The sequence below is a fragment of the Trachurus japonicus genome, chromosome 5, assembly GCF_045865225.1.
Source record: "Trachurus japonicus isolate A0001 chromosome 5, Traja_1.0".
NCBI lineage: Eukaryota > Metazoa > Chordata > Actinopteri > Carangiformes > Carangidae > Trachurus > Trachurus japonicus.
The window spans coordinates 11,792,418-11,818,230 of NC_140911.1; the positions used below are offsets into that span (position 1 = coordinate 11,792,418).

General features: G+C 40.8%; 1 protein-coding gene across 3 annotated transcripts in view; it reads right to left on the bottom strand.

Annotated features, from left to right (window-relative positions):
• Positions 1 to 25,813, bottom strand: part of cdh4 (cadherin 4, type 1, R-cadherin (retinal)) — a 192,765-nt gene that overhangs the window by 22,493 nt on the left and 144,459 nt on the right. For all 3 annotated transcript variants that reach the window (XM_085776207.1, XM_085776206.1, XM_085776208.1), the window contains 2 exons: positions 24,023 to 24,167; positions 6,752 to 6,924 (listed from right to left, as the gene is read on the bottom strand). In XM_085776207.1, the coding sequence (XP_085632333.1) occupies positions 6,752 to 6,924; positions 24,023 to 24,167 (318 nt within the window). The remainder of the gene's footprint in view (positions 1 to 6,751; positions 6,925 to 24,022; positions 24,168 to 25,813) is intronic.

Genomic DNA, 25,813 nt, shown 5'->3' on the forward strand with positions numbered 1-25,813 from the left:
GCCAGCATCATGTTCTGCAGTTGGTCAAATCACAAGTACAAGGAGCAGATGTGAGTGGGAGTCTAATATCTCCATGCTGAGGTATTTGGGCTTTAAATTAGTCATGTCATCATCACCACTATCTTGCTATAAGGTGTCAAACGCTACATAATATGGATAGAGAAAGAGAGTGTGGAGTAACTACTTCCCCAGTTATATCTGATATAGTGATATAATCTCTGTCTGCTAGTTACTTAAGGATATGCCAGTGTGGTTTTACAGGGAAGTGTTGACATCTATCACATGAGGGAGGGGGGGGTTTGGTGTGATAGATACTGCACATGAGTTACTATTGGAGAAGAGCATGTCTCACAGAATATTTAACCATAGGCAATGGTATTTTAATCCTAGTGGTGTTTATGGGATTGAACACCTGCACAATGTATTCGTACATTGTACACTACAGTGTATATTTCCATTAACACCTAACAGCCCAACATCTGCCTGAAGATTATTAAATGGTTGGTAGATGTCAATACCATAAATACCAGATTTTTTTTTAATACATACATTTTTTTAAGCAAGATAACTTTGTGAAAAAGTAAAAAAAATCTCTCCTCTGTTTATCAACCTCTTTACTCAGACTAGCACCAAAATGTAATGGGTTCTTCCCCGGCTCATCCACCCATCCCTAAACCAAGCCTGGTGCATAATCCTACCGACAAACAAACAAACATACACACCAACATCAGCGGTTTACACTGAATTATCTCACATAGTCTGTCTTTGCAATATGAGACCATATTAAAGGGATATCTAACATTTTGGCAAATTCCTAGGGGCCAGTTGATTACTTTTAATTGCCAGTGCAAGCTGTTTTGAGCTCTGCACGGCGCACTGTATTTCCGGGCTTTCCCTCCAAAACACTCTCGTGGACAAGTTGGGACCTGCACATTCACCATGCTATGAAATAATAATGGAACGTTACGAGACAGAGTTGTTTTTGAGGTAACTGGAACTACATTCCCGTCATGGCTGCTCAGCAGAGTGACTTCAAAAGCGAAAGCAGTTCCGAGTAGGCTATTTGCTTCATGTGTCGTAATGTTACATACATTATTATTTCATAGCATGGTGAATGTGCAGGTCATAACTTGTCAACGAGATCGTTTTGGATTTGCTGGATTGTGTATTTAGTTTGATGAGGGCTTTAGCTGAGCAGCTCACGTCTCTGCCCAGCCGATCTCAAAACAGCTTGCACCGACAATTAAAGGTAATGAACCTACCCCTGAGACTATAGGGATTATGGCAATAGGCAAATTTGCCAAATGTTGAAAAATCCCTTTCAGCATTTCAAACAATACATACGGGTTTACTTTATAGAGATGTTTGCTTTCATTTTTTTTCTCCTTTATGTACAGCAAATGTAACATATTATACAATCTATATTAATCGTCATGGAACTGCACAAGCCTTTGAAGTGTGTTTGAAGAGTTTATCCCTATCCCCCACTACATTCACTATTCAGCAAAACAAATTGCAGTTTTTTCAAATATCCCTATGGTCTTCTTTAATAACATCAACGACACAATAACAATACTTTTCAGATGGAATAAAAGTGTTCCAAACTCTGATCAATGCTTTGGGCACTGAAGTTGCTCATTTTCTTATTTATTATACTGTTTAATATTCAAACAACAAAAACAAGGAAAACGAAATGATAAATAAGTTGTTTACCTTTGGGAAACATTTATCTTCTTCTAAGTAAAATCTACTTCATGTGTCTGTTGAAAATACCTACATCTCTGAGGTTCATTTGGTGAAAAACAACCAGGCGTTTTACAACTTAAAGTATATAAACTGACTAATGTGCAGCTTCACCCTGAACTCGTGGTGTACAATGCCAATATAGTTTACAAATCTTGTTTACAACCCAAAGTCAGTGCATAGTCACAGATGCAATACATATTCTACTATCTATCTATGAAAATATATACATATAAATGCAATGGCTACATTCTTGCGCCATAAATGCGAGGTACACTACATGAAGGGTTCAAGTAGAAGATTATTCAACAAATGCCGAGGTTTAACTCATCGATAACAAGGTGTGGAGTGTGGATATCAGAGCAATCAGTGCTCTAAAGTGAAAATGACAGATGAGATAGTGTGTGGATGTGGTGCATTATGAGTGGAACTGTGGAACAGATCTTCATTTTGACTGGCAGTGTTGCCTGAGAGAGAGATGAGATACAGGGCTCTAATTTCGTAGACCGCGCCAACCGGGTGTGGCCGGGTGCATTTTGCAAGTTTCGTGCACCCCGGCGCAAGTTTCACATAGGACCAGGTCGGTTTGGATAACTTTTTTTCCCTGAATGAAATCATCATTTAAAAACTGCATTTTATATTTACTTGGGTCATCTTTGCCTAATATTAAAAGTTGTTTGATGATCTTAAGCAACAAGTGTGACAAATATGCAAAAAAGTAACAAATCAGGAAGGGGACAAATACTTCACAGCATTGTACAGTATGCAGCCTAAAGGGGTTGAAAATCACAGCACATGATATGAGTCAGTGGTCCTGAAATGTTGTTTCTCTTCTATAATACACATTCTACATCTCGGAGGCGACGTTTTTCCACATGCGGGCTTCCTTCGCCTTTCAAACGGAGCAGAACCGGCACAACACCGGCGGTAGAAGCAGGTCCATCTTCTTGCATTGTTAGTTTATTGGCTGGGTTGGGCTGGGCCAACAAACTCTGACTTCCTGAGGCCTGCTGCCATGAAAACATTTCCTCCTAATGAGATTAAACCCTTCTTAACTATGTTTCTCTATGTCAATAGATTCAGAAAGCGTGCACAGGCCCGAGGGACTCACAGGACGTGATGGGACAAAATTCTGATGACAAGACATTGTAACTTAATTATGCTGTCATCTTGTTGACTCTCTCTTCTTAATTGCGTTATGTGTTGATTATCTCAAGTTGCAGTTTGAGTGAAATATAAACATAAGGGTGAGTCTTCTTTTATTGTATTCCTGACAAAGGAGCTGCACAAAATGTGTTTCCTGCAGTCACTGATCAATAAATGTGTCATTTTGAATGGAGCCTTAGTTCCTTTACTATCAAACTGTTCTTAGCATTCAGAATAGTAGCCACGGGTGTCGCCAGGTAAAAATCAAAAGAGCAAAGATCTTAAAAATGATTTCTCTTAAGAGTGAGCCATAATCAAAAAAGTCATCAAGGGATATGTACATGGGCAAAATATTAAACCCAGGGAATCTTGAATAGACAAAAGAACTGATATTTTTTTTAAACAAGTGTAAAAATGGTGTGCTGCTGAAAAGAGACAAATATTTGATCCAGACCAAATTAGAATAGAAAAGTATCATCAAAAAGAAAAATGGCTTTAAGTGGAACAATTCAGTCTTTTGGGGACAAAGTAAGTCCAGTTCATTCCTCACTCGGTGCACATACAGTAATAGGATGGATATTGAATGGATATTTTCTTGATTTGAATGTTATAAACAGTCAACATTCACATATATACACATCAATACTCTTCATTCAGCAACACACTCACAATCCTCCGAAGGCTTTGCTGTCTGGCTGCTGCAGCCCGTGTGTGAGGCGGCGAGTTAACATAACTCAACATCTCAGAGACAATAAAGCCCCAGGCCCATTTAGGACGCCTGCTCTCAGCCTGTGTCCCCAGTCAGGCTCGACAGAACCTAATAGAGCCAGGCTGTGGGCACTCATGTCCTTGAGGCTGTCTTGGCGATGTCCTAATTGACAGAGAGACGGTCCAATGCGAAGCTGGCATCAGCCCGGTGGGCAGCCTGGCGCCCGGCCACGCCACACCATCCCAGGCAAAACTGTTCCAACCCAGGACTCATGGGAGATTGAGACAGCCTGGGGTAATGAAAGACAACAGCTCTGCCTGCCAGTGGAGCTGGTGCCACGGAGGAAGAGCACAAAGGGAGAACAACCGCGCCAGCTGTGGCACCCTGACATCTCTCACTCTGCTACCTGCTGCATGGGAGTTGTACTTCGCTACAAATGCACTTTTTTTTTCAGTCTGGAGAAACATCATTTTAATATAATCATCATGTAGACAAAACCTCAAGATTTCACCTCCTGTAACCCCAAGTCTAATTTGTCCTCCAAGAAGTTAAATGCAATAGAAACACACATACACAATAACCATGTTATACTCAGAATCGAGCATATAGAGAGTCAAGCACACATGTACACGACTTGACCCAGCTTGTTAGCCTGTGGGAAGGAGCATGTGGAAGAGTGAGGTCATGTGTGGCAAGAGGTTGTGGGCGGAGAGTGACGGAGAATAATTGGTATTCAGCGGTGTCAGAGGTAAGTGATACTGGGCTAACCTCCATGTGGCCCCTGGTCTCCTCAACACGAGAGAACCTGCCTCACCCCTTAATTAGCACATGAATATTCCTATTAGACACCAGCATGGCGGATGAGGATTAGTTTAAGTGTGAGAGACAGAGATGGGAGAGGCGACAGGTATTCAGTGTCTCTACAGTGGGTATACATATTCATGTTTTTTTGTGTAGCAGCATGTGTATACACAACTGTGGCTGCAGAGTGTGACACCTGGGATCAGGCTTATCATATTTGCTGCCGCATCTACAACACCACCACCGTCACTGCATGGGAGTGCGTACGCAAAACACGTGCTCATGTGTCTGAACACGTTGCTATGTTTGTGCTGATGACCTTGACAGCAGGTGGGTGAACTCCCAGGTGTGTCCCAGTTTTGGTGGGAGGATCAGAGGCAGGTGGGACTCAGCCTGGCTTGATGTGTCCAGATTAATGAGCTTTCCCTCACTCACATCAGCTGCTACTGCTGCCGCCTGGGCCAAGCTGGAAACAGGGACACAGAGTTGGCCCGCATTCACCAGACTCATTTATATTGTCCCACAAATGTATCAGGCTATCATGCCATGCCAGCGCCGTATAAAATTTGGATAAGGAATGAGCATTGATGTATTGTATTCTTCTGTTATCAAAACCTGGTTCTGTTCTTGAGATTTTAACTTTAATTATTCTCCAAATACGCTCGCCTTACTGTTGGTAAAATCCTGCTTAAATTTCCAAAGTGTTGCATGGCTGGGTTTAGTGTCGAGAGCGACCAGCGGGACTTCTCAGAATATAAACATTATGAGACACACTCATCGGTGCCTTTATGTCGGTACTAAAATCAGCCAACTAAGTTATGAGGATGAGGATTATCCTCATAATGACAGCATATGAATTTGAATGTTTCCCGGATTTTGCCAGTAGTATTTGTTTTGTGCCACAGGGAGATCAGGGAAGGTTTGATTTGTGTATACACGTGTGTGCATGTGTGTATGTGTGAATGTGTGAAAGACAAAAGCTGCAGGATCAACAATCTGCCATGAAACACTAATGCCCACAGTCACCTGACCCAGCTTGGGATAAACAAAGTCGACCCTGCGTGACCTCTCTCATTAGTAGAGTAAGATGGGAGATGGAGCAGGGATGGTGCATGTGTGGATGTGTGTTGTGGTGATGTTGGTGGTGTGTGCGGGTTGCCCAACAAGCAACAGACACACATCTGGGCGGTGGATGAGACAAAAGAAAACTATGAGAAAGTTTGATCTGCTGGACATACGTGGTCGTTATATCTGTATATCTGATCTGCTTCACGTCCAGAGTTACATTTCATTCTGTTTCTACACAATGAGATAACAAAAATGTTTCCACTATGTTCTTAGTGTGTTTATTCTGATTTCACTTTAACACAAAATGCTGCAGATACTGTAGTTCTCCTGATTTTTTTTAGTATCATCCATGTATAAAATTAGAATTTGTGAGCTGAAATCTTAAGGTTGAGGTATTTATTTTGTAATTTCATAGTATTGTGTTGCAGAAAAATTGTATTCAAGGAACAGAAAAGACATTTTGTCGTAGTGCCTTTACTTGCCTTTACCTGCAAATCTGATTTGAAATCCTAATTGGTTGAAAATAGCCTTTTCTTTGATAATTGTAATTAATTAATGTGTTAATTTGCTTAAATGGACAAACCAGATCAAGATATCAGTCCTAACATGCTATCATACTACTGCAGCTTACCTGCATTTGACAAAAAAGGACATTTCTCTGACCATAAGAGACGCAAGCTGGAGTGAAGCAATCCTTGACTGTGCCTGTGTGGGTGGGTAGATGTGTTGCAAGGTATTGTCCCTGCAGAGACGCTTTGTGAAATAATAAATGACTGAGTGGAACAACTGTGTTGCTTTCAAGTTAGTTTTTGAGTGGGCGGGACATGAGGGAGCAAGTCGCTACCAGAATGAATCAAGTCAAAAATACAGAGCGGCCGTCCCGGTAGCAGAAGACCCACGGAACAGCTTAGTTTTTTGGAGAATGTTCTTATTTATTGTGAGTTAATCTTAGCACAAAGACTGGAAACAAAGGGAAACAACTTCTCATCTGCAGTGGTGCTGGTCTGCGTCTAGTTGGAAACCTTTGATACAACTCGACGACCACAGTCCAATAAAGGCAGAAATGATTTGTCTCTTTCTGACTCTGGACTAATTGACATATCAACTTAAGTGTTTCACCTTTTGATAGTTCATGAGAAGGTTATTATAACAATAATATTTCAACATGTTACAGCACCATTGGCTCTGGGGTAAAGATTAATCTTATTGATGGGGGTGGGGGCACAAATTAGACTCAGAATAATCAAATGATGACAGTAACAGGGACACACAGTTGACACTGACCTCTCTGTCCAGACCGGCTGCCACCGTCACTATGTCTCCGGTCTCGCTGTTGATGGTGAACATGTTGGGGATGGGGCTGTGTGGCGACTGTGAGAGGATGCGGTAGCGGACCATGCCGTTAGCTGTGGTGGAGTCGTCAGAGTCAGTGGCTGTAACCTGCATCACAGACGAACCTGAGGAGACAGAAGCGTATAGTTAGCTTAGAAGTGCAGTGGAATAATCTGAAAAGCTGATGGTGCAAACAGCAGAAGGGGAGGTCAAGCCGGGAAAAAGCATGAAGAAAAAAACAAGCAGGAAATTTTCATTATAGTACAGAGACATGTTTTCAAGGTCCTCCACACACACACACATACTGTATATTTTGAAAACACATACAGCGTACTGAAGTTTTCTTGTAAGCCCATTACTGCTAATGAATTTGTCGAAAATATCAGAAGGACGAAGTCTCAGGGAAAACATCAAACCCATTTATAAACAAGAAACAAGTCAATCAGACTTTGCAAATTGCCGTGACATTCTCTGTTTTTTGGGAAACAACTTTGAGAGCGAGTGCTATTACAGTGGAAAGTACGAAAACACAAACAAAATCTGTTAAATAAGCTCTTATTTTAAACTGTGCTGTTTTCTCCTCCATATATAGCCAAGCTAGTGGGGCAAAGTTTCCACCTCTGCAGAGTCCATTTAGTAATGAGCAGCGCTGGGTCTGCTGCCATTTCCACCATCCATTATTTCAGCCTTCAGTGGCACCGTGGCTGCCCTTAATGCTCCCATGCTCTCTCCCTATTTGTCTTAGAATCACAGATAAACACTGCCATTTAAGGCAGGCAGCTCAGAGGTGGTAAGGCAGAGGGTGTGTGTGAGTATGTGTGTCGGTAAAAAGTGTTAGTATGTCTGCATTTACTTACAGGTGTGTGCGTGCACATCTGTATGCATGTGCTTGTGTCTTCGCAGCACGTATCAGGGTGACAGGCCCTGTGTCCCTGCATCTTCCCCAAGCAGAATTATTGATTTGCACGAGTTTGTCAGCTGGGCTCACAAATGCGATCAGGCAATTAGGAGCACTTTGTGCTGGAAAGAGCAGAGATAACCTCGCCCCTCTCACAGGGTTCTGTGAAAATGTCACTTTCCATCAGGCAGCCATTTACAGGCCGCCGCCGCCACTGCTGCTGCTGCTGCTGAGAGAAAAAGACTGTCAGCTCGCAGGAGGGGGACAGCAGAGACAGCAGCGGCAGACAGCTAACGCGTGAACATGCTTGAATAAGAAGACACTGTGAGAGGAGGAAAACTTAAGGAGATAAGGATAGAGCTCAAGCATAAAAAAGCGACGGAGAACCAGAAAAAAGAAGAAATTGGTAATTACAACGCCTACATGTTAGATTGCCTTGTCTAAATTAATTAGGAACTAATTTTTACAAAAAAAAGTTCTGATGGATATTAAAAATACAACACCGTCTTAATGTGGGAACCGAAAAGAATCTCAGCAAACTAATGTCAACCTCGGATGGTACAGTAGGTGGTGGGTGCTACGCTGAGGAGGAATGAAACTAACAATGTTCAATTATCACGTCAAAAGCAATCAAAATTGTTCGACAAAAATAAATCCTATACCGTTGAGGGTGCAGCAGAAGTAAGAAAGTCAAGTTTTCTCCAACACCTTTCAGATGATAAATGTAAATAACTCGGGCGAAGCAGAGGAGACGCTGGATTCGTGGCAGATTTTGGCTGTGTCTCCCTGTGGGTCTGAGCAGCTACTGGTGTCTCCATCCCCATAATTGGGTCTAGATGGCACCATCATTCCTGTGACAGCCTGCGTGGACAGGATAATTGTAGCCTCGATTTTCAATTTAAAACTTCATTAAGTTTCAAAGCCGGATTTGTCACTTTGTCCAACAAACAAAGGAATAGAGTCCAAGAAAAGACAGGAAGTAGAAAAACAATTACTGCTGTTCCACCGAGGACAGCGTCAATATATAATCAACCTCTCCAGTCGCACGGCGAGGGAGAAGTTGTGATGTTGAATCACACGCTGGCACTGCTCTACCTTTTCATTTCGGTGAGGAGGATTCAGAGATATGATGACGGTGTGCTTTGAGATCCAAAGCGAGGCCATGCCTGAAAGGGTTAATCTCTGAGCCTGTTTAATTCCGCTTTAATTTGAACACTAATTCCAAATCCTAATTGCTTTTCCACCAAAATCACCGGAGCTGAAAATTTCAGTGGTCGGCCACCTTACTCACGTGACTGCAGATCAGCGGTGAGGTCTATCTGCTACCTAAACATTAGTCAGCCAGAGTCAACACCTGCCTGCCAATTAGAGAGAAGATGGAGAGAGGACGGGTGTAGTAGATGGACCGATAGAGCAGGAACAGGGAGATTGGCACACACAGATGCAATGATAGGAAGCTGAGGAGGAAATTGCGAAGCTGAAAAAAAAAAAAACAGTCAAGATGAGAGTATAGGTGTGAGGGTTTACAAAGACCACTAAAAGCAAAAGTACAAGGGGAAGTCAGGGAGTGAGAGGGCAGGGGGTGGAAGGCATAAGAGGATAATAACTCTCATCAGTGGAGGGAGATAGAGGAAAAGAAAAAGTGGCTGTAGTACAGTAGATAGCTAGAGAGAAGGAGAGTTAGAGGTTGAGCTGTATAAAGGAGGTAAAAAAAAAAAAGGCTGAAACCTGGTGAGTCTGGGTGGAAGTGATGAAGGGGGGCAGTGTTCATACAAAACCCTCTAATGGAGGCCACTGCTCTCTGAGGACAGTCACACAATTGAAACCATTCACAACCGTTCACTACGGATCTGAAAAAACTGAAAAAATACTGGATGAAATGCACAGGAAATGTCTTTGATCCCTATTGTTGCATGATAGCCATTCCTCTGATCTTTACCTTCTTACTTCTACAGTATTCAGCATCACCGGGGCTGAAGCCTGAACCAGGGTGCAGAGTGAAGTGGGGAAAGAAAGTTATTTCTCATGTCCAGCATTTCAGCCGCAGTAAAAGTCAAGATCATTTTCTCCACAGACAGTGGCAGGTGACAGACAGGTGAAGCACCAGCACAAAAGATAAACAGCTCCATTGGCATGTGTCAGGTTCTTTACGCTCTCTCACTCCCATTTTACACATCCGTTTACTTGTCATGTTAGAAGCTACCTGACCTGAGGGAACATTTGTATTCAGTCCTTTGTAACTGGTGCATTGCTGTCCACTGCATTACAGACTAGAGGTCAATTTTACAATCACTCTGCCTCCCTCTCTAAATGTTAAAGGGACATTGTGTAAAGCAATCGCAACCAACTCAATCGTATTGTTTATGCTGCATTCATGTGGAATCGGGCAGAAGGCAGACGGACGACAGCTGCTGCACGTAACAGGATGAACAAACGCGTATTTAAACAAGTGGTCTGTTGGCACGAGGCAAAACGCTACACACGTGACAATATGTTGTCGTGGCGGTGTTGTATTGTGGCTGGCTGCAGTGGCCCCATCATTTCTCACATTTCTCACACGACAGCCGACTGCTCCAGTGTCTCTGGTGAGTTTATGAATTCTGTGTTATTGTGGTTACGGTCCCGCTGCCACTGAACGCAAAAGATGGCGGCACAACATGGCAGCCAGCACTGAGCTTATACCAGCTCTATGTATACATGAATGGCAAAATCAAAGCTTACCAGAACACTTTAGTTTGTTGATGCAGGGATAATTACTAATTAATGAAACACATACACGTTTGAACAAAATAATCGATTTTTATGAATAGACAACAAGAGAAGCTAATGTCTCTTTAATGAAATTAGAACAAAGTCAAGAGAAAAATAAATTAGAAAGTTTGCTACAACTGTAATCAGAATATTGCAAAGACACTTTTCTGATGGCCTATGAAGAGAAGGTGGGTTTGGTAGCCACAGATCACAGAAGACTGCAGGTGTACACTTATCCTAAAACTGAACAATGTCATGTTGTATATGAGCATCAAGCAATCTGATTTGTTCACCCAACCGCCCTCATTATAAGCCCAGGTGTAATAAAGCAGCAGCATGGAAACATGGAAAAGCAGCCATGGAAACACCCCCAGCGACCCTCAGCAGTGTGCTCCAGCCTGATGGCCACAACATGAACCTACATTGCTGTGAAATCATTTCAATCTAGATGAACATTCAGGATCATTAAAAAACATTCATTTTAATATGGAAATCAACAAAAGCAAGTGGGCTCTGCACCTCTAGCTCATTAAGTAGCTCATTAAACAGCCGGTTTCAGAAAGGGAGAAGGTAAAACATGTTTCTGGGTTCTGTGCATTAAATAAATTGGTATCTACCAGTGGCACCGGTTCAAGGAGTTTGGTGCTGTTTACCCAGTGAAGATGTGGAGCACTAATGAACATCTATCATGACATCTGAATTAATTCAAAATCCATTCTGCAAGATACAGAATGATAGACCTTCAAACAGACAGGAATACGTTTTCATTTTAATGTCTCATGTGGCTTTTTGATTATTTATTGCAGCTGCTGGTTTGGTTTAGCCTTGATGTTGCATGTTCTTACTGTCTTTAGAAGCTGGTTAAGGGAACATATCATGGTGATGATGCTGAATAAGGGGAAGTGCTGCTTAATGCTGACTTTTACTGCACATTTATCATTTTAATATACTGTGGTATAATAGTTTATTGTAGCCTATAATTTAGCTGGCTGTTGGTTAATCTTTGAAATGTGGTATATCTAATCAGAGTTTCATGGTGAGGTAGTGTCATAACTTTATATCTCAGGCAAGGGATGAGTAGACATGCGGTATGTGTGTGGGTGGGTAGACCTAAAGGTAGACTTTAAAGAGGAACGATGCAAGATATGCACTTTATTTAAACAGCTTCAGAGTAATTGTGATGGTTAAATGACTTGTTATGGGGAGAATGGAGGCTCTCTGCCTCCCACCTATAGGGTCTCTTGGCCAAATACCAACCTTGCAAGATCAGTGCCTCCGACCCGGTGTCCCAGATTTTGTCTTGTCTCACTGCTTTACGACACTACGACACAACACAGCCGGTAATCTGTAATCTGTTGTTAACGTTAACAACCTTGGTAGACATTGTCCACGGATTGCCATCTTGCCAGCTTCATCGAAAACAAATGCACACACGTGAAGGGGGTGTATGTGAAACTGAATCCTGGTAGCTACTACTAGGAGAGGAAGAATTGAGGACCTATGTATCAGCTACACTTTGTTAAAAAGATTATGATTATAACACTGAATGAAGGTCCAGTGAGGGTATGGGATCCTTCCTTTACAACACTTACACCTACATACATAATTAATTTGATTTTCTTGCCTGTAAGAACAAAAGGGAAAATAGAGCACATTGTCTGCATTGGCTCCATCACATTTATCGACTTAGGGTACGAGACATGGTGAGAAACACCTGCTGCCCTAGATGAAGTCCAAACACTGTTGTGCTCTTCCACCTCTGCTCACCCCCTCCATCACCCCATCTCTCCCCTCCTATGCCAATCACTAATTATCCCTGCAGGCAAGACGGAGAGAGAAAGTCTCTTAAATCTCTCTTGGAAACCGTTAGCAAACTATTCAGGAGAGAGGGGAGAGGGAGCGAAGGAGAAAGACAGAGAGACAGAGGCAGCACCCCTGTCCCCCCTTGGGAAGGCAAATCGACTGTGAGAGAAGGCACTCAGCTGCTGGTTTTGATCTCACACTCTCATTTCAGAGGACCTTTTTGAGAAAGATGGTCCATAAAAGGGAACAACTTGCTGTCAGAGTCGGGGATGTGGGGGAGGGAAGGAGAAGAACAGAACATCACAGGGCTGATGTTCTGAGTACACTGCAGCCTACGAGCATAAGAGCTCTCCGAAGGAGTCACGCCATGTCGAAAAATCTTTATTTGAGGCCACTTAACACAACGCAAGGGCTGTCTCATGTCGCAGTCTTGAAGATTTCACACAGTTTTAGATCATTGTGGTGACCTCACATGAGAACACAGTGGTATTTCATGTGTTTTTTCATGATATGTCTTGGCCTACTTGCGCACGTTTAACAGGTTTATAATGTTTCCCCATGATTATCCACCTAGTTTCACACTGAATCTCATTTATTCCTCATTAGCAACAACTGAATGTGATCAGCCAACTCATTTTGTCATGTACTGTTTTGTTAGGTTTGATTACCAGCACAAATTAAATTCTATTAGTCACAGGTTCTTGGTGCTGAGCGGGGACCCGGTGGCGCAGAGTGACAAATGAAGCCGTTACAAACAGATCCTGACTGACAGTTTGATCTGGATCTCGGGCCTATGTGACATCTGGTGACGGTGATAAGGGTGGTTCCCTGTAGGTCTAACTCTTTGATGGCTTTCACACAGTGCTAGATGTGAAGATGTGTTGTAATGCTTCAGAGAACCTTTGATATCTGGGTCTGTCGATACAAAATGTGATACTGTTGCAGCTTTATACATATCTCCCTCTCTGCATGACATTTACAGAAATACAAGTCTTGGATTATAAAGGTTTGTTGCTATGATGCAGATTTTTTATAAATATTACAAACATCTAACAGTTGAACAGTCTCTAGTTTCTTGGATTATTCACTGTGCACAATGTAGACGCTCCTTTGTGAATAGGTGTATTCAACATCTTCCTCACTGGTGTGGCACAGAAGCTCATAATTAACTCTCCATCTCATGTGTCACATTTCATCTTTCTCTAAGACAGTGGTGCCTGGGATGATGGAGCGTGAGCGCTGAATTAACCGTGTGCCATCAGCACATGAATTTAATTTATCTGAAGTTTTTGAATTTGAATAAATTCACACATTTTACCATTAAAACGAGTGGAACTGAACAGTTTAACCTTTTCGAAGTTACCAAAAATACATTTAGCAGTAGTGCGGATCATTTCCCAGTTTCTTTTTTTCTTTTTTGCCAGGGTTTTAGTCATTTCCACTTCTAAGACTGTCACTGTGCCCATACAAAAAGTGAGAAAACTTAGTTTGTGGTGCCTCACAGAAAGAGGTAAGTGAGATTGCTTTAACATAAAGAACATTTTATGATAGCAAACACATGTAGCAGATGGCTACATTAAAAAAAAAAAGGAAAAACTAAAACAAACGCCATACAGTACGACTATGTTGTGCTCGGTTTATCATTATGTGTTAGATTGGATAAATAGATTTAAATATTCTTTGATGTGCAGCCATTGGTCAGACTTTCTGTGGACAGCTTGATACTCGAGGTATTCCAGCAGCATCGTTGCCGAGAGCAGCACCTGCCACCTGCACTGCTGTGACAGGTTCCAACACGCCACCTGTTGCAGGGATGGAGAGAGCCTGTCTCCCGGGGTAACACCCGAGGGATTTCTGTGGTCACTTTGTGATCTCCACTGAATAATCTCTGTCATATGCAAATGCAGGATACACACTGGGGGATTTGAGAAGCTCTGCATTGATCCGACCCACACCTCCTTTCATAATTACTGAAAATGTCAGTCAGCTTATGTGTCAAAACATTTAATGAAGAAATCTATATTGTAAATACTGTAAGAAGCAAGTGGGTGATCCAGGGGGGACAATAGTGTGGCAGTGAAGGATCCTGATGGTAGAGTGGAAAGGGCGCTGTAGTGTATTTTCCACCTGAACATTTTTGCTTTAATATCTTCAATTATCTTATGTTTTTCATGGTGTTTTCTTAGCCTAAAAGTTAAGGGATAGGTTAGAAGTAAGTCACCATTTGGATAGGAACTTCATTTGTAATAAGTAACAGTTTATAGTTAAATGGAATAAATATGAATAAATTCAGATGTTACAAGAGAAAAGGCACACACATACATTTACAGCAAGATGTTTAGATTAGGTGTCTAGTAGTAGTGTGGAATGTACCCTGAGAATTGTGTTTCTTGTCATCTACCCATCTCTGTGGGTCATAGTTTTTGGGGATACTCGACACTATCTATTCTTAAGTTAGCTTGGTCAAGAGGTTAAATGTCAGAAAGCATAGGTTAGATTCTGTTTTTAGATCCTGTCTTTGTCTGACCATCCTGGTCAGTTATATCCTTCTGTGGGAGAAGGTGGAGTTTTAGAAAACGTATAAGGTTAGAGCTTTAGGCCAAGAGAGAGTCATCTCAATTCTTGGCACCAGAGATGCTCCACGATTCGGCATTTTTGTACACTGTTCTTCTTCTTGTAATAAACTCTTTTTGAATGCAAGAAAAGACGTGTCGGCGGTGATCCCTTCTCTTCATCAACACATCAATATACCACATTTTTGGCGTCACGAACTTGGACGTGTTTGTGGTCCCTTCAGCATTTTTCTTCAGCTTTACCAGCCGGCTCCTGCATCGACCTAGGCTTCTGAAAAGTGTGAGTTTTTCACAATATTTTGCGCTGGTTTGCTCGAAGGAGGGTCACACCGTTAAAAAGAATTCTTGTGTGGGTGATTGTTCTGATGATTAGAAGTTGGTTATCGTTTTACATTTATCTAAATTTAGGATTTTGTTTGCATTGCGAACAACGCAAAAAGGGGGGAAATAGAGAATTAAGGAAATGGAGAACTAAGGATAAAAAGAGAATAAGGAACTAAGGAAATAGGAAACTTGAAGTAAAATAGGCCTACAGTTAAAAAATAAGAGTGAATAAGAGAATGAAGAAATAGGAAAAGAAGAAATAAGAGTAAAAAGCTTGAATTAGTAACATGAGTTGAACTAAAAAAAAAGCAGCAAAAATTGGTGGCGGCGTCTGTGATCTACTTAGTAAGACATTGTAAGAAATGATACCGTGCAAGAGTTAGATATGGTTTCCTTTAACTACTAAACACAAAGAGTTAAGTAGAGGAGCCTGTACACCTAAATAGTAAGACATGTGTTTTTGGTCGCTATGTGAAAATTGGCTTTAAAAGGATTAAAAGAGGACAATAAATAATAATCTAAATGATAAAGAGAAGATAAAAAGAAGACAAAATAAAGGGAAAGTTGAATAACTAGGAAACTAAAAAAGAAATAAGAAAAGGATAACAGTGAAATAGGAAATAGAAGTTAAAAAAGTAGAAAGTAACTGCAGATATTAGGTAGGTGCACTTAAATTCAAATGTTTATGTCTGTTTGTTGATCCCCATTTTTGTGTGTGTGTCCAATGTGATAGATTTGATGTTGAATAAGGTATAGGAGGTAATAGAACTTGAGAATAGGAGATATAATAATAATAATAATAATAACAATAATGATAATACTATATACATGAATATTAATGTATAAGATATTTTGTCTTAATAAGCCTGAAAAGGACTTTTGATAAAACATAAAATATATGAGATTTTATGTGGTGGAGAATTTTTTGATGAAGCCTGATTAATTTTGGGAAAACACTTATTTAAAGTGAGAATCTTTTAGGAAAAATTATAACATTCTAGAGTTATAATAGAGAATTTTTGAAAGAAAGGAAAGACTTGCAGTAGGGAGGTGTTTATTGCATCTAGTAACCTAATAAACTGTTTGTCTGTCTTTTCTTTTTGCGGAGAGAGAGTTCAAGGAGGAGACCAGAGCTCAAGGAGTGTGTCTAGAGATGGACAGAGGACAGCTGGCTGGCGTCACATGGATTGAGACTTGCTGATGACAGCACATGCATCTGAAACCAGTGACAAGGCCAGTGTGATTCTATCCACAAACTCTTTTTAATAAAATATCTGCATTTTAATGAATGTGTATATATTTGGTTATAGTTGTTGATACACATTTAAAAAGAATTGGTAGTAAGACAATTTTTTGATTTGGATTAATAGGCTACATGCATTTACTCATGTACAGTATAAAACCGTAAGTTATATGCTGTAGTAATTTAGAAGGAAGACTTGGCAATGGACTGATCAATCAATACAATATTAGCATTTGGTTTAAATGCTGTTAAGGGCTATAACTGTTTTAGGTTTAGGGTTTATTCTCCTTGAAGATGAGTTGGGGACACTTTTTCTGGTAATTTGATGAATTGTGTGTTGAGTGTTAACTTGTGCCATTGTGATTTTTCTTTATATGAGAACAAAAAAGAGCCATTACAGTGTTAAAGATATACATTATAAAATCAGAAAGTGATTACTCCTGTTGAAGTAGTGTAGAGGAATAATCTTTAATTAATAAGCATTGCTCTGAAATTGACTAACCATAGTCAGTGGAAGAAACCCTCAATAGAGATATAATTTAAACAATAAAGTTGCTGGTGTCCATATATAAGGTGATCGAAAAAATAAAATAAAATAAAATAATAAAAGTTAATAAAATTAAATAAAAATTAAATAAATAAAATAAAATAAATAAAACTGGGGGAAAAAAATATATATATAAAGAGAAGAAAGAAACAGAGCTTGGAATTTTCCAGTTGCTTGAAAAAGAGGGGCAAAGATGGATAATGAGAGTCCTGCCAAGAAAAAACCTGTTTCCAGGGAAGAAGAAGAGAAACAACAAACCTTAAGTAGGATTGATAAAAGCATAGATCAATGCCTTAAATATTTGGACCAATACACCACACCAAAAGGTCGGAGATTATTAGAGGAACAGTTAAAGAACTTGCAAATTCAAAAGAAAAAGTTCTTAAAAATCTTCTCCCAAAAATCACCAAGGAACGAAGATAAGTCTGAGATCTGTCCAGTGGTTATCAGAGGACAGAATCTGGTGTATAAACCTTGGGATGATACAGTTATGCAAGATTTATTTGAGCAATTACCCATTCTTCAAGATGGAGCACATCCTTGGATTTTAAAGTTGGAAGAAATCATGGTGGGAACAAACCCTACCATGGGAGACTTTAAGAGACTTTTGGTAAACATTATTGGGGTACCAGCCATGGAAGAGATTTTACAGAAAGCTGGATATAATCGATATGTGGGATCTACTGTACATGATTCAGAGCTGTTTGCATCAAATAGGGGTCGACTGTATAGCGCGTTAAGAGATACATTTCCAACAGATGTACACCCTGACGACATTCTTATCGAGCCATTGGGACAAGAAGAAAATCCGAGAGCTTATGTGTCAAGAGCCCATCAGGTATGGAGAAATGTTACAGGAAATGATCCAGAGGAGAGTCTGATGGCGCAATTGGTCCTGCGAATGAAGATACAGAAGGGTTTACCCATACCAGTGAGTAGTATACTGGCAGAAGTAGAGGGTCTTGGAAGCATGGTAAAGAGTGTTTATATAGATCATATAGTGCACCAAGTAGAGCTATATAGAAAAATCAGGAGGGAGCAAGACCAGGAGATCCTCAAAAAGAAGGAGAAGAAGCAGGCACTAGTTATGCAGAATCAGCCTGAGACAAATCAGTTCACACCACAGCCACATTTGCAACCACAGCTACAGTCACAGCCACATCTGCAGCCACAACCGAATCAGTTCCAGGCACTACAGCCTAATGCAACGGTACCTTTTGCTTATAATACACAGCCGACCTTTGGTCCACAGCAGCCAATATGGAGAGGAAGAGGTCGAGGAACTTTCGGTAGAGGAAGAGGTAATTTCAATCCAAATTTTCAACAAGCTCCTGGAGTGTGTCATGTCTGTGGATTGGTTGGACATTTTGCTCGTGAGTGTAACAAAATAGGAGGAAGAAATTTCAGGGGAAATTGCAGAGGAGCCCCAAGAGGAGGCTTTAGAGGTCAACCAATGACATTCCGGGGACTGGTGAATCCTTTTAGGGATCTGGAGCCAAGATTTTAGGGATGTCCAGAAAACATGCATCACGAAGGATTGAAAATAACGCCCTCAGACGTCTTAGGTCTGACGATTCAAGAGGCACATGGGTTGGCCCATGTTGCAAGGGGGGAGGTTATGAAGGAGTATGGATTTTATCTGCTTAAATAGGTTGATTGGGTTATAACTAGGTGAATGCTCAGTCACTTGCCAAGTTCGCCAAGTTTTGTCAAATTTTTTGTCAAAGTTTTTGTCTAGAGAAGTCATATGAGGACTTCTAGATTGAATATTCTTAGACAATGGATGAGAGTTTGTGAATAAAATTGCAAAATTGATTTTGTAACAATAGAGATATAAGTGTAATGTGTTTATGTGCGTTTGATGTTTTAATGAGTAACTGTTGTTTGTCGCAAAAGATACTGCTGTGTTTTTTCATCTGTCCTCTTAGGATGATATTGGAGGAAGACAACCATAAGAGTGATTCTTCAGGGAACCTGAGTTCCTGAAAAGATGTATCTGATTGTGGACAATGAAGAATGGACTGAACGTGAACTAATGAAGTCTACAATGGGAACCGGATGCTGCGAAGGAGCTGCAGTGTCTTGATAATGTGATTTTATGTTTTTATGTATTAAAATTTGTCATTGTCCATGAAATGTCCATGTTAGTATGTGGATATATTGGGACCTCAGATGTTTTCTTTTCTTTTCTTTTTATGGCGTTTAGGGAGATTGAAGTTAGGCAGGGATAGGTCCAATGGAGGATCCGATGGGTTGACCAGCCTGAAATTGGATGTTGTTTTGATTTTATTTCTCTGAGGTATCCATATGTATCTGCTTAGGTTATTTTATGTAAAAGTCTTAGTAACTCTTTTCTAATTGGTTTGGAGTGCTAATGTGAGGGACCGTGAGATAATTTCCTGTCTTGATTGAATGAGGGATTTTTAAGAAAGATGGCTGTCTGACAGGTTTTCACTCTCACACTCCATAAATTTGTTGTATTGTTAAACATTATGCTGTTATTTCATACTAGTAAACATGACAGTGCTGTTTTCATTTTTCGAGACTCTACGAGCCTCGAAGGGGGGAATATGTAGTGTATTTTCCACCTGAACATTTTTGCTTTAATATCTTCAATTATCTTATGTTTTTCATGGTGTTTTCTTAGCCTAAAAGTTAAGTTAAATGGAATAAATATGAATAAATTCAGATGTTACAAGAGAAAAGGCACACACATACATTTACAGCAAGATGTTTAGATTAGGTGTCTAGTAGTAGTGTGGAATGTACCCTGAGAATTGTGTTTCTTGTCATCTACCCATCTCTGTGGGTCATAGTTTTTGGGGATACTCGACACTATCTATTCTTAAGTTAGCTTGGTCAAGAGGTTAAATGTCAGAAAGCATAGGTTAGATTCTGTTTTTAGATCCTGTCTTTGTCTGACCATCCTGGTCAGTTATATCCTTCTGTGGGAGAAGGTGGAGTTTTAGAAAACGTATATAAGGTTAGAGCTTTAGGCCAAGAGAGAGTCATCTCAATTCTTGGCACCAGAGATGCTCCACGATTCGGCATTTTTGTACACTGTTCTTCTTCTTGTAATAAACTCTTTTTGAATGCAAGAAAAGACGTGTCAGCGGTGATCCCTTCTCTTCATCAACACATCAATATACCACAGCGCCTTATGACACCTGAGCAGCAGGCCATCAGTTCAATATCTTGCATTTCTTGTCTCTCTCCTCCTAAGGGCAAATAGACCAACCAAAAGATAAGACTGAAGAAAAGAAAAAATACTCAGTAGGTGTCGAAAAATAAAAGAGTTGCTGAGGCATTAATGAAAAAATATGGAGAATGCCCTCCAGTATCTCCGACTCTCTTCCCTGTTTTCCTTTAGATAGATTATTCAGTGAATGTTAACATTTTTGTTGTGATACTGTATTAGTGTCTAGTTGAATTAAGTCAAAGTCAGAAAGTTATACACATTACCTCGGGTGGATATCTGACTCGTTCTCTAACTGCTGGGCGGGAATCAATGCAACTGGATGTAAAAAAAAAAAAATCTACTTCAGCAAAACCGTGCAATGTTTAACTGGATGTCTGGGCTGGCTTCATTAATATCGAGTAAAGGGTTTAAGTAGCGGAAGATATATTAAAGGCTTAAATGGGCCAGAAAAGTATAAAATGTCTCTAGAACCTACATTAAAGATGAATTGGGCTTATTTATGTTTTCTTTGTCTAAACAGGCAATTAGGCCAACACAGCAATTCAGAGACCAATCACTGAGCTCCACATGAACAATATGCTCTGTTGACACCAAACTCTCAGCATCTGACACCGTGTTTTCCACAAACAAAAGTTAGTTGGCAGTGATTACTTAATGAAGAATAATTAATTATATTGCATATCCTGGAGCATATCTCTTGGTAATTGGATTCTATTCAACAGATCCCTTTTCTGTTGAAAACAAAATAGGATTCAAATACTTTTTGTTGTTGCATGTTATCATTTTAAACTAAACAAAGAGCATCAGAGTGAAAAACCAAGAAAGTAGCTTTTGGAATCTCTGGTTGCCCTCACTAATTAGGAGCTCTGTATATAGACCCACGCTCCATTGAGGAGTAACCAGTGCACTCTCACACTCTCTCTCTTACACACACACACATAGAGAAACCTCATACTCGCTCATCCATTTACACGTGCACCGCAACATGCTTTCCTATATTGTTTACAAATCCCCCTGAGATAAAATTGTAACAGAACAATATCAGCGTGCTGTGAAGACAAACACGGGTCCTCGGGGTCTGATTGTTAGAACAAGAGTTCTTCCAGTTGAGACGTGAGAGCTACTTGCACATTCTGCTCTTGTGCCTCACTTGGCACTGACCGCAACTCTGTTCCCTGATTTGGAGGGAAGGTCTACATCTCTCCATGCTCTGCAGAATCTGATAATGATGCATCCAGCCAAGATACTGTAGGACAAATATCTCATGAGGTTGCCCTTGTCTGAACCGACGGAAATAATAAAAAAAAAAAATCCAAGTTATGGCAAATTCACACCTCAAAATGTTGGTTCAGGTCTGAGTTTACTTAATTGAAAAATAAAGGTTTTCTGATAGAAAATAAAAAGTGTGATTGGTTGAACTGAGACTAAATTCTCTCAAGGCCAACGGGGCGACGTACACAGATAAACACCATCTAAAAACTTAAAGGGTCTGAAAGGGTGTATTCAGACCTGGCTCGTTTGGAGCAGTTGTTCCGAAACAGGGAGTGTTTGACCCCAAACAGCGGTGGTGCGTTTGGGCAGATGTGAACACAGCAATGGCAATCGGATACAGGATAAAACAAATGGGCCGAATTCGCCTCAAAGGGGTGGTCTGGTCTCAGCTCGCTTCCGTGGAGCCCTAGTGCGGTTAGCTTGCAGTGAAAACTTAATCAACTCAGCAGCTGACACAACTGACACACATACTGTTTCATGGTTGGTGTTTTTCCTTGGTAAACTCCTCCTCCTTCCAGGCAAGATTTCTGACCAATAAGAGAACAGCTGGCTCACGCATGGCATTGTCGTGGAAATTTTGGTTCTGCCGGTGGAGAGTCAAAGAACAAGACTGGAGAGGTAGCATGCACCCAACTTTATTCTCCTTCTCCATAGAGAAGGGGACAGAACACAGAACTACATGGCAGGTAGCAGGGATTTACAACCTAGATCAGTTAGTAAACAAGGTTGTACGTGGGTCATCCTAGTGTCCTTCCTCTGCCCCCAGGTTTATTGTGGTCAGTATACAAATGGAGTTAACAGGACTGCTACAAGATTTTACTACAACCTCTACAAAGACTATGTTGCTACTTATTACAATGATAATACCAATCACAGTAAATTTTCCACCACAGCTTTTATTTACAATTTTAGACTGCTTGGGGCCGTCTTTGCTGTTACCTTGTGAACACAGTTGACCCAAAAGAAAAATGCAACAATTGTATTGTATCGGACCCTGAATCAGAACAAAGTGAACGACCATAAGCAAAACTGCAATGTCAAAGTTATTAACAATAAAACCTTTTACTGTATCTGTTCATGAATCGAAAAGAGTCATGTACTGTAAGCGGATTTCATGCTCCCATTTACAGTTATAAGTATTTAGGGCTCAGCCAATGGGAAGTGATCAGAGTGCAGTTTGAGCTCCTCTAACCGAAGGCAACAACACTGCCTGTTCACTTCATCAGCCATAATACAAGTTCTGAGCTTGTATAGGATGAATCTGTTACGTGCAAATGCAAAACTTTTCTTTTGCTCATCACAAAATATTAACCACAAATACTTCTTCAGGCTGTGGCTGCTTCAGGCCTCTAATAATATTCAAATTAAAAGATGAACATGCTAAATTATTGCTTTTGATTGAAAGCACTCTATTTTTCACGAGTGGTCAAATGACCTTAACTAATCTAATCTAATCTCATATAATAAAAATGAGCACGGTGGAGTTAATGCTGCTCACACACCAGAATGTGGTGATAATGCAATGAGCTGTTTGCCAACTGCCAAAAAATATCAGTAGAAGCCAAGGACTGTGTTATATTATTATTTCTATAGGATCTGTTGGGGATTCAACATAGTTCCTGGTGCTAATGAAGACAGTTTTACCACTTTTGAGGGCCTTCATTGAACAAATTAGTGCAGATGTCACCTGAAACATATCTCACATTTTTATGCAAATGATGACAACCAATGAATGTCAACGTCAAAGTCACAGCACACGTATCTGTGACTTGAGAGGAGTGCATAATAATGTGTTTAGTTCAGTGTTAATGATTGGGAGCAAAATGAGCAGGAGGAGGCTGCACTGAAAAGCTCAGAGTGACACGTTTACAAAAATGGAAGAAATGAACAGACTGGGTCATTTTAATCTGCATGAACTGAGTGTTGGTTTCACACTTGTGAGGTGTGAACCTCAATTTGGACCTGAGCTTTTGGATCCAGTGGACCAACACCAAGTGGATTGTTGTTTTCATGCCATTTAGAGTCGTAACAATCATGAATGTAATATTAAAAGACTGATGATTGTGCACATATGAAGGACAATAATCAGCCAGTATTAAAGAGCCAGATACAAATCACCATCATTTACTTTGTGCTGATCACTTCATGATTAACTTTGTGATGTCCTCACAGAGTTTTCCTTTGTTCCATGGATTTACTCCTCTGCAGCAGGTTTTTAAAGTCTCACACAGTGGACACTTAAACCAAATCAGGACAACTGCAACCCCCTCTAAAACCCCTCATCATCTCCTCTCGGTTGCTTTGGATAAATTACCACTTGAGCCTCATCTTAGTCTATATTTCTTACATTAAATATGGTGCATCCAGAGAACTGCCATGTGTTATTTTTGTACTGAGGAAAACTTAAAAACATGATGATGGACATCAAAGATAATGATACCGCTGGAAGGTGAAAGTCTCACTGAATCTAAATATGTGTATCATGAATCTGAGGAGAAGCATCTTAATTGCCTCCATGAGCTCACAGTCACAGTTTTAGCTCTAATTGTTTTGTTTTTTTGTGTCTTTGAGTGCAGACTTTAACCGTCATGGTAGAAGTACTGTAACTCTTACCTGGTTTGGAGCCTTCAGCCACAGAGCCGTTGTACACTTGATTCTGAAACTCGGGTCTGTTGTCGTTCATGTCAATCACGTAGATGTACAGGTCAATTGGATTCTCAACCTGGTTGCCATTCATGTCCACTGCGTGGGCTCGCAGCTGTGAATATACACAAAAGCACAAAGAAAGGATCATTAGCGCTGAATGCTGTGAATATTAGCTCCAAATATAGCTCAGCTGACAAGAGGCTGCGGGGTTGATTGATATGAAACTCTGCAGTCTGCTGTGTACTCGAGCACACGGCACAGCCTTGACTTTATTAACTAGCAACTTCATTCAACTGGCAAATATTCTGTTTCTTGCCTGCCAATGGGGCAATGAGTGTCCCGTTGGTATCTTGGCAAGGACCACAACAACACAGAAAGGGGCAAAGTAGTGAAATGTTCCAGACACACAAACAACACCTATTTTGTTGTTAGCACAGCCAGAGGCCTAAGGAATATCAGAGAGGTGTTGCTGCTCAAGCTGTGGCTTCTTTTTGTTCGGGGAGAATGTTTGTCTCGATTTGTTTTGACAAAACCAGCCATTTGGATGGATGTCTCCGAATGATGAGCTGTTCCTTGACAATTCACAGTGTGAGAACAGAGAGTGCAAAAGACGGAGAGATTGAAGAGACGGGGGGAAAAAAAGCGGTGCGGGGGGAAAAGTCGAATGAGATGGGAAGGAGAGGAGGAGAGTGACTGAGCCTTGTGCAAGTAAATGAGAGATGAAAACACAAAGAGGCAGTGTGAGGGTGTGGGGGATTGAACAGGGAGGACTGACAAAAGCAATCATCATCTACAGTGGGATGTCTTAATCTCCACTGCTGCTGTTACACACCCTCTGCTCCCCACCAATCCCCGCTAATGATATCTAACATAACGCAAAGCTTTGTAATAGCCCTGGAACCAAACCGGCACTGTTCACTGTGACTTACATTACTCTCATTCAATTGCCTAGAAATTCATATCCTCTGCAGAAATGTTATTCAATCACGGCCTGGCTTGGTAAGAGGAGAAGGGCTCTTATTCTGGCTAAAACTGACACGCTGGCAGCAAAATATTTTGTCTGCCACTACACAGACGAGGGGGAATCTGCCTGCCAGCCCATTTACAGGAAGTCGTGATGTATTGTGGGGTGACATGAAAGATTGAATGGCAGCACCTGCCTTCGCCACAACAAAACTAATCATGTCTCCTTTTGTGCTTGCCTGTCAAGGATGTATCAAAACATACCCAAACACACGCCCGCTGGAGCATTCACACAGGCATCCAAACACCAATTCAGACACATGTTTATGCATATCAACATGGATACTGACACAAGTGCACAAATACACACTGGGGAAACACACACAGCCAATCAAAAGAGCCCTCTTTAGCCACTTAATGATCCTCAAGATGCTAGTTTTCCATTGGCTGAAGCACAGCAAACAAACATGAAGAGGAGACGCTATAAACAAACAAGCCCAATCTGTTTTCTCAGCTGTGAATGTTGCACACTTAGGGATGTGTGACTGAGTGTGTCTGTGCGTGCATGTGTGTGTGATGATGACTGTGCAGTTCAGTTTTTGCTAAACTGTGGGTATTTTTGTCCTGAATATTTTATTTATTTACTGAGATAAACAATGTGTATGTCTCAGACGTGTTTGTGTTTGTGTGTGTGTGTGTGTGTGTGTGTGTGCTAGCACATGCGCTGGAGCATGTCTATGTTTGTGTTTGTGAGCTCAATGGAAATGGAAGAAATAGAAATGTGACCCGAGGTGC